The 18768-nt window shown below is 52.3% G+C and overlaps 1 protein-coding gene across 5 annotated transcripts in view; it reads left to right on the top strand.

Moving 5' to 3' along the window:
• TOM1L2 (target of myb1 like 2 membrane trafficking protein) overlaps window positions 1-18768 on the top strand; it is a 119345-nt gene that overhangs the window by 68953 nt on the left and 31624 nt on the right. For 4 of the 5 annotated variants that reach the window (XM_031017593.2, XM_006746798.3, XM_031017591.2 and 1 more), the window contains exons 4-6: window positions 6364-6513; window positions 15113-15247; window positions 16900-17058. In XM_031017593.2, the coding sequence (XP_030873453.1) occupies window positions 6364-6513; window positions 15113-15247; window positions 16900-17058 (444 nt within the window). The remainder of the gene's footprint in view (window positions 1-6363; window positions 6514-15112; window positions 15248-16899; window positions 17059-18768) is intronic. The other variant, XM_081805612.1, reaches the window with a different exon arrangement.

Raw genomic sequence — 18768 nt, 5'->3', positions numbered from 1 at the left:
GAGTGGGGGGAGGGGGAGAGGGAAAGGCAGAGAATCTCAAGCAGATTCTGCACTGAGCATGGAGCCCAACTTTGGGGCTTGGTCTCATGACCCTGAGATCACAACCAGAGCCAAAACCGAAGAGTTGGACGTTTAACCGACTGAGCCACCCAGGCGCCCAAGGATGGAAATCTCTCTAAAGTGGTCTCTGTGTTTACTTCCTTCTGGAAGAACATGCTGAACATCATTGAACCTTTCCTGATCGTTAGGTTTATTATTATTATTATTACTACTCCTCCAGCTTTATTGAGATATTGACATATAACATGTAGGTTTAAGTTATACAGTGTGATGATTTGATACACGTGTATATTGCAAAATGATTACCACCATAAGGTTAGTAAACACCTCTGTCCCCTCACATAATTACCTTTGTTGGGGAAGGGGGGATGCATTTAAGATCTAATTTCTTGGAGCCGCCTGGGTGGCTCAGTTGGTTGAGCGTCCAGCTCTTGATTTCTGCTCAGGTCATGATCTCAGGGTCCTGGGATCAAGCCCCGTGTCGGGCTCCCCGCTCAGAGGGGAGTCTGCTTGAGGATTCTCTCTCACTCCCTCTGCCCCTCCCCCAGCTCGTGCATGTGCACACATGCGCACTCACTTGCTCACTCTCAAATAAATAAATCTTTAAAAAAGAGATCTAATTTCTTAACTTTAAAGTATATACTACAGCATTATTAATTATAGTCATCATGCTATACATTAGATCCCTAGAGCTTACTCATCTTATAGCTGGGAATTTGTACCCTTTGACCAATATCTCCCCATTTCCCCTGCCCCACAGCTACTGTTCTACTCTGTTGCTGTGAGTTCAGCTTTTTTATTTTTTTAAAGATTTTATTTATTTATTTGACAGAGAGAGACACATTGAGAGAAGAGCACAGGCAGGGGGAGTGGAGGGGGGAGAGGCAGGCTTCCCGCTGAGCGGGGAGCCCGATGCGGGGCTCGACCCCAGGACCCCGGGACCATGACCTGAGCCGAAGGCAGACGCTTAACGACTGAGCCACCCAGGCGCCCCGAGTTCAGCTTTTTTAGATTCCACATATAAGTGAGAAAATTGGGTGTTTGTTTTTCTGTATTTGACTTGTTTCACTTAGTGTAATGACCTCAAGGTCCATCCATGTTGTTGCAAAAGGCAGGATTTACTTCCTTTTTATGGCTGAATAGTATTCCTGTGTGTGTGTGTGTTTGTGTGTTTGTATACATGGATAAAGAAATACCACACATATATCACGTTTTCTTTATACAGTCATCCATCAGTGGATACTTTGATTGTGTCCGGGTCTTGGCTATTATGAATAATGCTGCAGTGAACATGGGTGTACAGATATCTCTTTGATACCCTGTTTTTGTTTCTTTTATTTCTTTCTTTTATTTTTATTTTTTAAAGATTTTATTTTATTTACTTGAGACAGAGAGAGAGAGAGAGAGCACAAGAAGGGGGTAGGGTGAGAGGGAGAAGCAGACTCCCTGCTGAGCAGGGAGCCCGATGTGGGACTCGATCCCAGGACTCTGGGATCATGACCTGAGCTGAAGGCAGTCACTTAACCAACTGAGCCACGCAGGCACCCTCATTTCTTTTAGACACATATCCAGAAGTGGGATTGCTGGATCATATGGTAGCTATGTTTTTAATTTTTTTTTTAGGAACCTCTGTGCTGTTTTCCACAATGGCTGCACCAATTTACATTCCCACCAACAGTGCACAAGGATTCCCTTTTCTCCACATCCTCGCCAACACTTGTCTCTTGTCTTTTTGATAATAGCCATTCTAACAAGTGTGAAGTGATCTCTTATTGTGGTTTTGATTTGCATTTCCCTGATTAGTGATGTTGAGAATCTCCTGTTGGCCATTTGTGCATCTTCCTTGAACACATGTCTATTTAAAGTCCTTTGCCCATTTTCTTTTAAGTTTATTTATTTATTTTTTAGTAATCTCTATTTATTTTTTAGTAATCTCTATTATTTTTAGTAATCTCTAAGTTTATTTATTTATTTTTTAGTAATCTTTAGTAATCTCTGAGGTCATTACACTTCAGTAATCTCTCTATGGGGCTTGAACTCACAACCCCGAGATCAAGAGTCACATGCTCTGACTGAGCCAGCCAGGCGCCCCACCTTTGGCCACTTTTAATTGGATTGGTTTGGGTTTTTTGTTGTTTTTTGGGGGGCTTTTTTGCTATTGAGTTAAGTTCCTTATATATTTTTGATATTAACCCCTTATTGGATAGATGGTTTGCAAATATTTTTTCCCATTCTGTAGAGTGCCTTTTAAATTTTGCTGATTGTTTCTTCTGTGCAAAAGCTTTTTATTTGACATAGTCCCACTTGTTCATTTTCATTTTTGTTGCCTTTGCTTTTGGTGTCACATCCAAAAAGTCTCTGCCAGCGGGCGCCTGGGTGGCTCAGATTAGGTTAAGCCTCTGCCTTCGGCTCGGGTCATGATCCCAGGGTCCTGGGATCGAGCCCCACATCGGGCTCCTGGCTCAGCGAGGAGCCTGCTTCTCCCTCTCCCTCTGCCTCTCTCCCTGCTCATGCTCTCTCTCTCTCTCTGTATCTCTGTGTCTCAGATGACTAAATAAAATCTTAAAAAAAGAAGTCTCTGCCAAGACCAGTGTCAAGGAACTTTTTTCATGTGTTATCTTTTGGTAGTTTTACAGTTTCAGGTCTTACATTTAAGTCTTTAGTCCATTTCGAGTTAATTTTTGTGAGTGATGTAAGATAGGGGTGCAGTTTCATTCTTCTGCATGTGGTTAATCCAGTTGTCCCAACACTGTTTATCAAAGAGACTTCCTTTCCCCATTGAACCCTCATACCTCTCTTATCAAATATTAGTTGACCATATATTTATGTATGGGTTTATTTCTGGGCTCTCAATTCTGTTCCATTGTCTTTTTTTATTCCCGTACCATACTGTTTTGATTATTATAGCGCTGCAATATAGTTTGAAATCAGAAACTATGATGTCTCCAGCTTTATTATTCTTTCTCAAGATTGCTTTGGCTCTTCAGGGTCTTTTATGGTTCCATATGAATTTTAAGATTTTTCTCCAATTCCTGTGAAATCTATAGATGGCTTTGGGTAGTATGGACATTTTAATAATATTAATTCTTCCAATCTGTGAACATAGGATAGCTTTCCATTTATTTGTGGCTGCTTTAATTTCTCTCATCAGTGTCTTATAATTTTCAGGGTATAGATCTTTCACTTCCTTGGTTAAATTTATGCCTAAGTTTTTTGTTTTTTGTTTGCTTGTTTGTTGATGTGGTCAGGTCTTCACTGCAGATCCAGAGATGCCTTTGGGAGCCTTCTGACATGGGCAGATCCCTTGTCCCCACACCAAAGGCTCCAGCCTGGTGCATGTTATGTGATCTCATGTCTACTTTTATGGCTTCTCTGTGTTTGTCTTCCTTTACTGTATTAGTTGCTCTCAGTCCTCCTGCTCCTTGTGGGCCTTTGACAAAGATATTGGTATTTACCCCAAACAGGAGTTCATCAGAGGCTGGGAGAGGTTCTCTGCTTTGGTGTATAAACAGTGTATGGACTTGAAACCGCCATTTCTGATTGCTTAGAGGCACCTTTTGTCACTCTGTGGGCTTTGGCTGCTGGAAAATGGCTGCGGTGTGTTTCATGCCCTACAACCCACAGGGACCCATTTACCAGGGGCATTTTTGGCAGAGTCTGTGAAGTGGCTGAGTGGCCCTTGCCGGCCAGGGAGGGCCTCCTGTGTCTGCTGCTCTGCTAGGTTTCAGGGCTGCTCTGGAGCACACACCACCTCTATCCAGGGCACTTCCAAACCTGTATCTGAGCCCCAAGGGCCAGCCTAGGCCACACTGACTTTAAAGTCTGCTCTCCTGGAAGACACAAGGATGTGCTCTCCAAAGGTGAGATGGGCGTCCTCGCCCACTGTTGGCCCTGCGTGTGGTGACAGAGCCACGGCGGCCCTGCCATGTTGGCCTTCCTGCTCCCCTTTATGCCATGTTCTTTCCCACCACAGCTGCTTTCTTCCCAGCCTCCTGCCCCTCCCTTCCCACCTGCTTCTCATAAAATAAACCATTCTCCCTGCCACCTGCCTTGGCCTCAGCAGCCCGATGCCTGCTTAGGCAACGTTCCGAGAGGGTTTTAGAGGATGCTAGAAAGAAGGGAAGCTGTGAGTTCCCGGAGGGCAAGAAGAACCCCTCTGGTTCCTCTGTGCAGGCCCCACGGTCACTATGAGGGAGAATGCTAGTTACCTTGTGGTCACCCGGATTCAGGCACATGCAGAGGCTAAGAAAGAGAATGCCCCCTTGGCTGAGGAAAAGCTCGGTGACCCGAAGAAGCTGAGCTTTGGGGTCTTCCTGGGCAAGCCGAGCAGAACCCGGAGCCTCCCATGGTGCAGGCAGGCAGGCAGTGGGGAAAGGCACCGTTTTGACTGGCTCTGTCGCTGTCAGGTGGGGGGCACATGCCAGCTCTGGCCTCCTCGGAGAAGTTACCGGCGTCTCCAGGCCTCAGCTTCATCATCCCGAAAATGGGATAATACCCACCTTCCCGGGCGATTTCCAGGACCAGATGAAGGAACAAGAAATCTGGCACCCATTGCCTGTCATCTGAGGGACTCCCAGCTGATCTTGGGGGGTGGGGGAGGTAGCCCTGTGGCCTCTTCGTGGGTGAGGAGGCAAGGGCTCCGGAGAAGGCCGATCCGCTTAAAGAGAATTAATTCGTTGTGAGACTGGAATGAAATGGTACATAACATGGAGGCTCCCGCATGGTGCCCAGCTCGTAGTCCACTCTCCGTCAGTGTTAAACAGGGTGTGAGCCTTTCCTAATGGCTGTGCTTTGTCAAGGCTCATTGTATGAACCCAGCCCTTTGGAATGGGCTGCATAACATAACCAGTGATCAGCTCAGTCTGGACCACTGAAGATACTCAGGCAGTCAGAAATGTCCCCTGTTGCTGGGCACATTCCAAGGAGGCATTTTCCACTAGTTGACCGTGGCACTGGGGGGTGCTGGTGTGGGAAGGGCTAGGTGATTGTATGGGCTGGTTTACAGAGAGCTGAGAAGTTCATGGGGCACCTGGGTGGCTCAGTCAGTTAAGTGTCTGCCTTCGGCTCAGGTCATGATCCCGGGGTCCTGGGATTGAGCCCTGCATCGGGCTCCCTGCTCTGCGGGAAGCCTGCTTCTCCCTCTCCCACTCCCCCTGCTTGTGTTCCTTTCCTTCCCACCATTGTGCTGTCCTTCTCTCTGTCAAATAAATAAATAAAGTCTTAAAAAAAAAACTTCAGAAAGCTGTGTTCAAGGCTGGGGAGACCTTTCAGTGGGTACCCCTGAATTCTAAGGGGCCTCTCCCCTGTACTGTGGAGACTGTGAAGTTTTTCCTTTCCTCAAGTGTGTACAGCAGCCTCTTGAATGATAATCATAACATCATAGTCCTCATTTACTGCCCCCCCTCCCCCCAACGCAGGGCACTGTGCTAGGCGCTTCAAACATACTCTCTCATCCTTACTACAGCCCTGCAAGGGAGGCACTCATGTGCCCACTTTACAGGTGAGGAAGCTGAGGCTCAGACAGGCTTGTCCTGGGCCATTTAGGGAGGAAGTGGCAGAGCTGAGATTCAAGCCCACACTGGCCACCCGGCCAGAACCCACACGCGCTGTGCTTTTGAGTGGCTAAGACCTGTGTACCTCATTTTTCCAGACGGGGGAAGAGCGAGCAGGGTTTGGAGTGAACACGGACCTGGGAGCTGACTGGCAGCAGAGGCCCACAAACCATTTATTAAGAGTAGAAAATCTAAAAAAAAAAAAAAAAAAAAGAGTAGAAAATCCTTAGTCATTGCCAATTTTAGTGGCAGAGGCAGGGTTGTGTGGGGCGTGTACGTGTGTACGTGTGTACGTGTGTATGTGTGAGGGTGAGTGAGTGTCTGTGTGTGTTTGCTTGCGTCCTCACATCCAAGGGCCAATAATTCACGCGGCAATTCAGGCTGTCACAGCCGCCCTCTCTGTGACAGAGCCTGAGTCCCATTGGCTAATGTCTCACACCCAGGAGCCCGGAGAGAGGAGTTAAAATGCTAATTTTCAGGGACCGCTCAGTCATTTCGATCTCATTAAAACACCAGCATCCTTCTCATGCAAAACTGGTGCCTCAATTACCAACTAATTGCCTGATTGTTGTGCAGGGACAGGCGACTTTAGTCAGCAAGGCATGCCTGAATCAGAATGGAGGGATGCAGTGCCGACCCTGCGTGACCCCGGAGGAGATGGTGGGGCCACGTGGGAGAAGCAAAGAGTGGGGTCGGGGTGGAAACTCGGCTGCCACGGTGGTGACCCTGCTTTCCTCTTCTCCCTCCTCAGGTGCTGGAGACGTGTGTGAAGAACTGTGGCCACCGCTTCCACATTCTCGTGGCCAACCGGGATTTCATCGACAGCGTCCTGGTCAAAATCATCTCTCCCAAGAACAACCCTCCCACCATTGTGCAGGACAAGGTGCTTGCTCTGATCCAGGTAGGCAAGCTCCCCTCGTCCAGTTTGTTGGCACTGAGTTAGGTGGGGCCCCTGAGCAGGGGGTCCTCGTGCTTTCCCATCATTTGGAGGAAAGAATGGAGACCCTCCTGGGTTTAAATACCTTTTGTGAAATGCTTCTGTTTCTCCGCTCATTGCGCTAGAATAAAACCCTGAGAGGTAGCTCTCAAGCCAGTTGACAGAGCCTTCACTGGTATTCTGGGTGCCATGGCTCTCTGTTGCCCCCAGGGGCAGGTGGGGGGCCCTGTGAGGCCTCCAAGCCATCGGGGACAACATGGAGTAGGAAGGGCCGTACTGGAGCCATATGCAGGGCTGGTGAGGCACTGGGTCGGGGCCAGCTCTGCGGCAGGCGGGGTGGGATCGGGGGAGACAGTGTTAAAAGAGTGATTCACTGAGGAGATGACATTTCTGTTGGACCCTGAAGGATGTGGGGAGCTTGGCGGAAAGGTCATTGTGAGAAGTAGCCTGGGCAAAGGGGATAGCACGTGCATCAAGAACACGTGACACATGCGGGATGTATTCAGTATTAATGGCTCTGTAACAAATTACCCCAAAACTTAGGGGTTTAACACAGCAAATGTTTATTACCTCATTGTTTCTGTGGGTCAGGAATTCAGGAGCAGTTTAGATGAGTGATTCTGGCTCAGGAACTCTCGGGAGGTTGTGGTCAAGACTTCAGCCAGAATTGCCTCATCTGCGAGCTCTATGAGCTGGAGGAGCCACGTCCAAGGTGGCTCACCACAGGGCTGTTGGCAGGAGGCCCCAGCTGCTCCCTGACTATTGGTAGGAGGCCTGAGTTTCTTGCTGTGTGGACTCCTGAGTGTCCTCATAACATGGCAGCGGGTTGTCCCTAGAGCAAGTGATCCAAGAGAGCTCGGGAAAGAAGCTGTGGTGCCCCTTGGGACTGACTCTCAGAAGTCACGCACCATCTCTTTTGTCCTATTCCATTTGTTAGAAGGGAAGTCCCCAGGTCCAGCCTCAAGAGTTGGGGAATGAAGCTGCACGTCTTAAAGAGAAGAGGCTGCTTTAAAGCCATCACATGGAGCCTAGAGTGTGATGAAGAATATCTGGGGCCAGAAGATGAGGCCAGAAGGATGGTCAGGGGCTTGTGGGCCGTGCATGCTGATAGTTGGTGCTCTGTCCTGTGGGCTGTGGGGAACCACTGCACGTTTCTGAACTGGGTGTACACAGAGGGATCTGGATTTTAGACCGAGCCCCCTGGTAACAGGGTGGAAGGTACATTTGTCAGCGAGCACAATAGTGCTGTTGTCTGCCGGAGCCAAGAGGAGAGGGGGGGTGGGCTGGGCTGGGCAGGAGGCACTGTGATCCGAGGTGGGCACGGGGTATCCGAGTTGGTGGTGGCACCTGAGCTTGGCGAGGAAAGGGGGGCCCTGGCTGAGGTTCTCTCGGGCGTCCTCTGCGTGCAAGTCTTCTCCATCCTTCAGACAGCCCCCAGAGGCCTCCCCACCCCTAGGTTTGTAGCATCCCCTCTCTCCTGTCACCCTCTTTTATGGTCTTCTCTACTTCTAGGCTGACTTTTCTCTCATCTGCCTCTGAGTTCCCTGAGTGTCCAGGGACATTATATCCCCGGGGTCTAGAGCAGTTGACTGTGTAGAGTAGGTGATAGGTAAGTTGTTGTTTTTCTGAATGAATGGGTGGCTATGGTTTGCTGAAGCTCTGAGGAAGGGGAGGAGTGTGGGTGACCGCAGAGCCGCCTCCTTCTTAGGTGGTCCCTATCTCTTCTTTCTGCCCACCTGGCGTGTCTTCATGTCTCTCCTTCCCGCCCTCCCTCCTTCCCTCCCTCCTTTCGCGCCCATGCGCGTGCGCACACACACGCGCGCACACACAGGCACACACACAGAGGTGCAAACCACCTCACCTTCTACCTTCCCACCCCTACTTCTGCCCTCGACTCCCCCATTCTGGGACTTTCCCCGTACATTCCCCTGCCTCAACACCCCTAGTATTTGATGTCAGGCCAGTAAATAGTGACTTTTTGCTCACAACAGAGGGGGCACCCCAGCCTGAACCCCTTTTGCAGGCCCACAGTGGCCACAGGCAAGGTCTGTCTGGAGTCAGGCCTGGAAGGAGCACTTCCTGTGGCCAGGCCCGGTGGGCGGTTGGCCACCCCCCGACAGGCACAGCTGTGGTCAGCCTTGTGATCTGCGACGCCCCTGTTGGCGAGGGCACTGGGGAGCCTTGTGCAGTGGCTGTAGCTGTGACTGTCCCCAGGGACGCCGGCCCAGCTTTCCCATCAGGGTCACCGCCTGCTCTCAGCACTGCTTCTCCCGGCTGTGTAACCTCAGCAGGTATTTGAGCCTCTCTGGGCTTCTGCCTCCTTATCTGCAAAATGGGGGCCTCTGTCCCTGCCTCCCTACTCCGAGTCCCGAGTCTGAGATCAGCCCGCAGGGGCTCAGCGGCCGGTGCTGGTGTTGTGAGGACTCCCCCTGCCGGCTTGGTGGCGGCATGCGCGCCCACCCACAGGGGCAGGAGCAGGATGGGCCCCTGAGGGCCTCGCGGGCTTCTGGTCCAGGGAGGACGCGCTGGAGGGTCAGCCTGGTCCAGCTGGGAAGATGCCAAGGGCTTTGGATAAGGGTACTCTCTGGTGGGCTTGCTTACCTGCCTGGGGATGGCTCTTCCTCTCCAGGTTTTAAAGCTCCTGAGGAACTTTTATCTGTGGTCATGGCCACCCAACAGAAGAAAGCAGACAGCATTCAGAGCTGGCGGCTGGCTTGGCTTCTGGAATGGGGTGGACAAAAAACCGAACAGCATCTTCAGCCTTTTCTTCTTACCGAATTCTAACATATGTGCAGGAGATCACAGATTGAACTAGCACATACAACTTGATAAGTTTTTACAAACTGAACGTATCTGGGTAGCCAGCCCCTGTGTCATGAAGCAGAATATGACCCACACCCAAAGTGCCCTGACCTCCTGGGAGGACCCCCTCACCTCACAGCCTGGATGGAGTTCTCGTGTTCTTGAAGTTCATCTGTGTGGACTGTGCAGCAGCACTCTGTTAGGTCTGTGTGTCCGGCCACGCCTTCTTTGCAGGGCTCACCTTGTCATTGGGTCTGACCATCGGCCTCTGTTCCCGTTGCTCACATCGCTGGCCAAGTCCCTGTGGGTGAATGCAGCACGGTTTGTGTATCCTTCCCACTGATGGTGGGGACATGCTGTTGTTCCCCATTTGGGGCCATTATGAAAAGTGCTGCTATTAACAGGTAGCAGGTGTCTTTGGGTGAGCATGCATATCCGTTTATATTAGGTGTGAAACTGCCATCTTTTTGGTCAAAAATAATAAAATATTAGCGATTCCGTAGGGGTCAGCCTCACAGCTGGGAGCGGAATTGCTGGGTGGTGGGGAATGGCCATGCTCCAGTTTAGTACTTACACCAGCAGGCCCTGCTGTTCCTTCCCACCAGCACCCGAGAGCTTTAGGTGCACAGCGTTTTCACCAACGCATCCGCACTAAAGCCCATCCGATGAGTATGTGGACGTACTGCATCTCGTCCACCAGTTCTTAACTCTTTGGAGAAAGAAGAGGACTTTATTTGCCTTTTGAATATATTTGAAAGAACTGGGCAGTCCGCCCTGGGAGTCTGATATCCCCCGCCCCAGGAAGGGCAGGTTCTGTTCCCACCATGATACAAGGGTGGGGATGGGGGCAATGGCCGCGGATCCCCGGCCCTCTTGCCAGCCTGGGAGGAGGCAGCCGGCCATTGTAGAAACGCAGTGAGACCGAAAAGTGGTGCGGTCAAATGTGTGGGTGCCAGAGCCATGACAGCTTCTTCTCGCCATCCTCGCCATCTAGGCATTTCTAAGTGCTCTTCGGAGCCCAGCTGCCAGGAAGTGGAACTGGGCCAATCCCAGCCCTGCCCCTGGGGAGCTGGTGATTTTATGGAGAGACAGAGGCTTGCAGATGATAGAGGGCCAGGGCCTACCCAGGGAGGACTTGAGCTGGCTTTGGGATATTTGAGGGGCTGCCCTAAACTCTGAACGTATTAACACTTGAAAAGCTTTTAAGGCCAAGGGGTTGGACGGAGAAGTGCTCCCCACCCCAGTCCAGGAAGCATGGTTGGAACTCCTGGTGGAGGTGGGACCCGAGGCTCTGATGACCAGGTATCAGCCTGAGTCCATTGTCCCTCTGATTGCTCCCCTACGGTGGAAGCAGGGAGGGGGCCTGTCTCCAAACCAGCTTTCCTTTCTTTCTTTCTTTTTTTTTTTAAGATCTTGTTTATTTATTTGACAGAGAGAGAGCAGGGGAAGCGACAGGCAGAGGGAGAAGGAGAAGCAGACTCCCCACTGAGCAGGGAGCCCGATGCAGGGCTCGATCCCAGGACCCCAGGATCATGACCTGAGCCGAAGGCAGACACTTAACCGACTGAGCCACCTAGTCGCCCCTCCAAACCAGCTTTTCTGAGAGTCTCCCTGTGCCTGTAGGGAAATGGGTGCTTGTCTTCACATGTTCTCCTGGCCCCCACCATGCCTTCCAATTCCTTTCCTGGGATGCTGATCACAGGCATTGTCAGCCTGAGATTGGCCACGCTGGGGCCATTTGCACCAGCACACGTTTGCCATCAGCAGCCCTCTAGGGGGATTTTTGAAGAGAATCCGTGGATGCCTATCTCTCATTCCCACATTCTGTCCCGTCTCTCCTCGAGGCATCTGTATCCTCTGGCTGTCCTCTAGCCCTCCGTAGCCACTCCATCTCCCCCGGGACCCCCAAAAGAGATACCCCTCAGGCTTGTGTGCACCCGAGGCCCTGCCCTTCAGATTGCCCTCCATCTCCCCCAGCCCAAGCCCAGCGCGTAAGCTGTAAGGCAGGGCAGTTGGAAGTGGTTACCTGACTTAGGTGTGAGGGCCCAGTGGGCTTCCCCGCCACAGGAGTTTGCCCTTTGGGAGGGGAGCTGGTCTCCCTGGCAGCAAGAGAGGAGAGATGTTGAGAGCAGGGCAGCCTTTGAACTGCCTGCCACCTTCAGCCCCCGCTCTGTTTCTCACCTGGTCCCTGGCTGGCCTTTGGCTGCGTGCCTTTCTGTTTTTTCATGTGAAGTCCCATTTGTTCAGAAGACAAGAAGGACACTTGTACTCCGTGCCATCCCTCAGCCTTTCCCTTGCAGTTGCTTTCAGGAACAGAAATGATACCGTCCTGGTAGGGTAACTTCATGGTGATCATGCTTCTCCTGCCTCCCTCCCCCTCCCCCCTCCCCCCCTTACCTTGCCTCCCCACCCCCTGCCTCCTAGCAATCGAATCTAAAAGTACCCTCTTCCCACTGAAGGTTTTTCTTTCCACTGAAGAAAGTGAGTTGGTAGGGGTGGGGGCAGGAGCTGGAGGTGTTGTGTTCTTGGAAGGTGTCAGAAACGTCGTGGCCTGGCCTTTGGCCACAGTCCATGTGGACTGGCAGCTCTCTGGAGACCCTGTCACTGGGACTAGGCAGTCTGGTCCAGGAGCAGAAGCAGAACATGGCAGAAGCCAGAGAACGGAACCCACAATCTAAATCAGCAGTCATTCATTGATCTGAAATTGGATGATTTAAAACTTTGTCAAAACTTGAGGGATATAGAAACAAGTACAATACAGTTTGTGGTAGTATAAGGCCTCAGTCTGGCGTTTGGTGTATAATCCCAAGGAGCAAAGGAAATGAAATCATGAAATTCTTTTTTTTCTCTCCCTATTGACCTTCCCCTGGGTCTTTCAGCCCCCAACACTGTGGACATATGCCAGAAAAGCACTTTGCTTTCATATAGAGCAGCCTGCTGGCATCACCCCTGTGGCTCCCTGGCTTTAGGTTGGGGACCCGGAGTGAACCAGACTTCCTGAGCTTTGCCACCTCTCCCCTAGAGCAGATTCTGAAATCTCAGCTGGGTCAGCTGTCCAGTGGGGCTCCTGCTTTCTTTGTCACGGTCACCTCAGCCCGTGGACAGCCTAACTGGCCATCGTCCTGTGTTCTCCCAAGTAGAACAATAAGGATGCTTAGTAACCGTGAGGTCTGAAGTCAGTCTAATTTGACAAATGGTGACTGACTGCCTTCTCTGTGCACGGGCGAGACTCGATGTGTGCCTTCACAGGTATGACCTATTGGGGAAGAAGACAGGAGCACAGGTATTTGAGCATGGTGCCAGGAAGATGTGAGAAGCCCAGCGTCTCTGGATGTATCCCAATTCCGTGTTTCCACTTACGACTGTCCTTTAAAGGTGCCCCCCTGCCCTGCTCCCTGTTTGGCATCGGTAGAGAATGCTGCCATGAACATATGCTCTGTTAGCAGCCAGCTCACCCCACACCACACAGGGGTGTCCCATACAGGGGTTGAAGTAGTAGCAGGTGGGAAGGGAGTAGATGAGCCAAGACTGCTTGGCTGCAGGTATCAAATGCCAATCCCAGCTTTTGCCTAGGCACAGAGGGCAGTTTATCATGAGCAGGCAGGGCTTCCCAGAACCCTGGGGTGTGACTGGACCTGGGGAGGAAGGGACAAGAAGGGATCAGGAAAACCCTCCAAATCCTCTGTTGGCTGCACCTTCCAACACATAGGCTGTCTCTGCTCTCCGGTCCCCAGGGGGCACATCGCTGCCTCCCAGGGCCCACATCTGTAGAGGACAGTGTCACCTACCCAAGGAGAGCAGTCCAGCTCTCCCCACGCTCAGGGCCAAGCTCCTGGGAGGAGGGGAAGCTGACTGGCCCAACTTAGGATGTGTATTTCCCTCCTGGGGCCACAGAAGACACAGTCCCAGAGAAGGGGGGCCTGTTGGCTCGCTGTCGGGGCAGGTGCCCCGAGAAGTCTCCACTGCCTGGAGAGCACAGTGATGGTTCTTTAATTTCCATTCTTCCTATCTCTGATCTGGCTGAGATGGAGAGCAAGATAAATGAAAAGTGGTCCCCTGGAGCGGTTTGTCCTCCCATAGAAATAGAGGCAGGAAGCGGCACCAGGATGAACGGTCATGCTTTTTTCTCCCCAGCCTCCCACAGCAGGCTGTAAACCTGGTCTTAGACCTTAAACGAACATGCTAGCTGCATTTTGAAGCTAGCCTCCTGGGACTCAGCTGGATTTTGAGTCCAGTGGTGGCAGCCAAAGCAGCTGGTGGAGAACAGGGCTCTGGGGCACCCCCTAGGGGGGCAGGCCTCGGTGCTACGGCTGTCCAGCTGGCGCTCCAGACAGGCCTCCGCAGGCACCTTGGGCCCTACTCAGCCTCCAGAAGGAAGTGTTGGCCAAGAGGGGCCGTCCTCCAGCGGGCACTAAATCCCCGAGTGTGCAGACCAAATAAGTGGATCAAGGAAGGCCGGCTGACAGTAATGTTTGTGGTGAGACCCATCAGTCGGAATGAGCGAGGCTTTTTGGAAACTGACCTTTTAACTTCAAATGGGTCTGTTGGTTAGAGATAGAGTTTCCGTGGCTGCCTCAGGATTGGTTGGAACGCATCGCTAGAGCCAGGGAGGCACTTAAAGTCTTGTGACAACAGCAGAATTGGCAACAGAACCGTGGGCGCGAGACTGTGCCTCCTCCTCTGGATATGTATGTGGTGACAGGACAGGGCGGTGCTGAAGAGCTGAGCTTCATTTGGCGGGGGAGCCCTTTGGAGATTCTATTCTTTCCTTTCCTTTCTCTTTCTTTCGTAACTTCCAAAGAACAAAATATTTTATTTCTTTTTTTTTTTTTAATATTTATTTATTTCCTGAGAGAGTGAGAGCACAAGCAGGGGGAGCGGCAGGCCGAGGGAGAAGCAGGCTCCCCACTGAGCAGGGAGCCCCATGCAGGACTCGATCCCAGGACTCCGGGATCAAGACCTGAGCTGAAGGCAGATGCTTAACTGACTGAGCCACCCAGGCGTCCCAAGAACAAAATATCTAAAAAATTTTTTTGAGTTTCACGAATCAATGCAAAGTGAGTCTATTGAAATATGTGTTCTTTTCAAACTCTGTGTGGGGTGTTTTCATCGAAGGCACTCTAGTGGGTGTGCTTTGTGGTGGCGTTTGCCATGTGGGCAGGTGTGCATTGAGACTGTGGGCGGCTCGGGCTCTCCCGCCCCTGGGCCACCGTCATGTCGCCTCTCTGGCTGGGCTAGGCGGTCTCCGCTTTCGAGCGCTCCGATCCACTGAGGAACCCACTTTAGCCTTTATTTCCTGTCACACATCAGTTTCGCCTTTCCTTTCTGCTCAGTTTGCCTACGGCTCCTGCCTCCGCCCCCGAGAGCTCTACAGAGCCGAGTGGCGCTGCGGTCCCTGCGGTGTCCTGCGGGCATGGCAGCAGGGCCCACGTCTTCACGCCCCTCGGCTGAGTGCCACCAGGATTGATTTCCTGGCGATGAGGGAAATGCCTGCGTTTTAGGATGCGCCACAGTGCCTAGGTGTTATTTCTCTGCATCTTCTCCAAGGAAGTACTACATGCTGAATTAAGTTTTGTGTTTTTGTTCCTGCTCAACAGCACCGTTAAAAACACCCATTTCACCCGTCACATCGTGGCAGCCCTGGGGGTGGTGGGGGGACAGGAACAGAGTGGGTTTGGCCAGAGAGCATACGCCTCTGCAAGGGCACCTGGGCTGCCTTCGGTGAGAAATGCTTCCTAACAGGCCCTCTCTTTCCCCCCAGGCGTGGGCGGATGCCTTTCGAAGCAGCCCTGACCTCACTGGCGTGGTGCATATATACGAGGAACTGAAGAGGAAGGGGGTCGAATTTCCCATGGCAGACTTGGACGCTCTGTCTCCCATCCACACACCACAGCGGGTAAGCTTCCAGCTGGCATTTTCTAGAAAGACCTATTGCAGAACGGGCCAGCCACTGCCACCACCCTTCTGTTGCTGCCTTTGAATTATTCAGCTTGTCATCACGCTTTCTTAGAGCTTGAGGGCATTTCTTTTTAATAACAAGGAGAAAGCAGGAGTGAGACAGCTGGTTGACTGGTGATTCAGTGGCAGCAGTGATCTTCCCCCCCACCACATTTTCATCTGACTGTGAAAGGATATAATAGAGGGATCAGTTCCGACATTTTCGTGGAAATGGCTGCTTGGGCGGAGCCATCCCTCCCGTGAGGGCCACTAACACCTACTTTTCAGAGGCCCCGGGAATCTGGTGTGGGGATACTGGCATCTCCCTGGGAGAACACTGAGGCACCTCAGTGTTGGCAATGTCGGGGAGCTGATGACGTCACTGATCGTGGGGCAAAGGGCGGCTTTTGGTTTTTTCAGACTGTACAGTTCAAATAGATTGAAATTTGATTTTGAGCTACAGCTGTTCAGCATCCATCCAGACACCCTTGAATTCCACCAGCCTTGGGATTCAAAGCCCAGGGTTGGCCCGTTTAGGGGCCTGCCATGGAAGCTCTTACAACGTGGCGCAGCTCTCTGCGTCTGAAAGGACGCCGTTCATCCCAGGAAGCTGGTACCTCTACTGGCTGGGGATCAGCCCCTGGTCCCGGGGGAGAGCCAGGCAGCTCCAGGATCTGGGAGAGGCACCTTGTCCCAGCACACTCTGCCTTGCTGGCCCCCCATCTGCCCATCTCTGAAATGGGGTCAGGAAGTCCAGAGCGTCTGTACAGGTCTTTTGCATGGATCACAGTTAATGTTCAGGAGGCTATTTGAGATGCTCAAAGGGAAAGCATAAGAAATTATACTTTGCGGGCACCTGGGTGGCTCAGTTGGTTAAGCGACTGCCTTCGGCTCAGGTCATGATCCCGGAGTCCTGGGATCGAGTCCCACATCGGGCTCCTGGCTCAGCGGGGAGCCTGCTTCTCTCCCTCTGACCCTCTCCCTTCTCATGTTGTTTCTCTCTTGCTCGCTCTCTAATAAATAAATAAAATCTTTAAAAAAAAAAAAAGAAATTATACTTTGCAAAGCGTTATTCTCATTATGATCCCTCCAAACCACTACTATGCTTTGTGGAATAAACGTAACCTGTTTTATTCTTCTAATAGTGACAAAGAACCATGTTGTTGTGCCTATAATTACAAAGAACATTCAGTAAATTGCATAATTACTATTTATATTAGTCTCCTCGTAAAGGCCAAAACATCATTTTCTGGTACCAAATAGGGATCCGTGATTAGCAAAACTTCGTAGCAGGCGCCCTCCACTCAGTTTCTGAGGTGGTCCTAATAATGGGAACCCTGACCAAAGCTCTCACAGAGCGCCCTCAGTGCTGCCTTCCTGAGCGGCTCTGGTGTCGGCGAGGAGCTGTTGGTAGCCCCCTGCGTGGATGGAGAACCTGGGTGCGGAGGGGGCAGAGGGATTCCTCCAGCCTCAGAGTCAGCAGTAAAGCTGGGCCCCCTGCCTGCCTGCCAGCTGCTGTGGCGGGAAGGGCCACCCTGGGGTGGGGTAGGTGCCAGGCCCGGCCACACAGGCAGCCCAGGTGAACCAAGGACTTTGTTGTTGCTGTGCCAGAGCGTCCCCGAAGTGGATCCAGCCGCAACCATGCCCAGGTCCCAGTCGCAGCAGAGGACGAGTACCAGCTCCTATTCCTCGCCTCCTCCTGTTCCCTACTCCGCTCCGCAGGCCCCGGCCCTGAGTGTGACGGGCCCCATCACGGCCAATTCAGAACAGGTACTCGCAGACTTCTGGGCCATAGGCAAGGTGGCCGCCTGGCCTCGTTCACCCTTTTGGGACACATACAGACGCCTTCCCTGACCAGGCGCTGTGCTAGGTGGCGGCGGCCCACAGACGGAAGGGCCCAGGCCCTCTCCCGAGGGCTCACCGTGTAGCGGGGAGACAGGGGCAAAGACAGTCCGGCGGACAGGGTGGTGGCGTGGTTGTGGGAGCGGGAACCAGGAGTTGAGCCCAGAGTTGAGCGCTGCCTGGAGGGTCACCCCGGGAGCTGACGCTGCTGAGGCTCTTGAAGCTGGAGGGGGGCTTCATCGGACAAGGTGTGGGGCCGGGAGGCACGGAGGAGCGGGGCATTCACGGGAACAGCCGCTGGAAGCTTTGGAGGATTGGTGCAGGATCCGAGAGGCAGAGGGGGAGCCAAAGCACAGCGACCGAGTTGCGTCGTGAACAGCCTTGTGAGTCACACACAGAGGTTTGGATTGATCTTGTAAGAAGCGTCAGCCATCAGAGGCTGGGGACGCGATCAGCGAGGTCCCGTGGAGGCGGAGGCCAGCATGAGGGAGTCCCATAGGAAGCGCCCTTCCTGCCTTTATTCCAAACACTGCCCACCTTCCCTGAGTTATTTCCTGAGAGGCCAATGCCGTTTTAACCCCAAACTGGAGTTTTTTTAGATGAGTCGCAGAAAATAGTACTTAGATGAATCTCTAAAATGTCCATTAGTTAAAATTTGAGAATTGATCAGACTTGGGGGGAAAAAAACCCCAAAACCCTCTTCCAGTGTTTATATTTTTTAAGTCCTTATTTAATATTTGTGACAGCGTCATTATTATGGAAACTCATTTAAACAGAGGGGTCAAGCGATGAGGTGTGGTTAACCGAAACGTCGTGCCAGGGCCACTCACGTTTCTGTTCTCTGCTGGCCCTGAGGAGGTGAGCGGGAGGAGGAGAGCCAGAGGTCAGACGGGCCTGGCCTTGAGTCCCCACTCCGCCACTCACTGTGTGGCTTCAGTCAGGTCATTTAACCCAGCTGGGCCAGTAGAACAGGGTGGTAGTCCGTCCTCCGACCCCATGGAGCCATCGTGGACTTGGCAGGCAGCTGGAGAGGCCTTGTGGTCATCACTCAAGCCCCTGGGGCAGAAAGTCTCCAGCAGCTGTGGGCTCTGCTTCCAGCGGCAGAACTGGGCCACTTACTGCTCAAAGGGGAGTCTGACATGTTTGGAGTTGGATGGTCCCACTGAGACCTTCCACTGACTCCTTGTCAGTTCCGTGGGAGTTTGGGAAGAGCCTTCCCATTGCAGCCAGGACAGTCTGGAGGAGGGTCTAGAATGGGCGAGAAGGCATGGGTCCTGCCCCTGGGGGAAAATGGACGCAGAGCCGGCAGGAACCCAGCCTGGCCTAGAGGGACCCCAAGGACTTCTGAGCCCATGTGGTGTCTGTTGCATTCCTGAGCTTCCAGGGCCAGAAACCTGTTGTGGCTAAGACTCCGGAGGAGTTCACCCACCAGGCAGAACCAGAGGGGAGAAGAGCCTCTTGGGACCTAGGCCAGTGTCCTCATTGACCATTGTCCATCTGTCCATCCAGTACACATTTATTGAGGCCCCCGTCCCTTTTCCTGTGCTGAGAGTACTGACCTCCACTCAGCAGAGTCCCTGCCCCCAGGAGATCAGCAATGGGGTGGGGGGCAGAGCGGGGCCTGCTGTAGGAGGGGGG

The sequence above is a fragment of the Leptonychotes weddellii genome, chromosome 15 (assembly GCF_054177405.1).
Source record: "Leptonychotes weddellii isolate Sample4059 chromosome 15, ASM5417740v2, whole genome shotgun sequence".
Taxonomy (NCBI): domain Eukaryota; kingdom Metazoa; phylum Chordata; class Mammalia; order Carnivora; family Phocidae; genus Leptonychotes; species Leptonychotes weddellii.
Note: the sequence above shows the minus strand (reverse complement) of the source record. Positions and strands in the feature narration are given on the sequence as shown.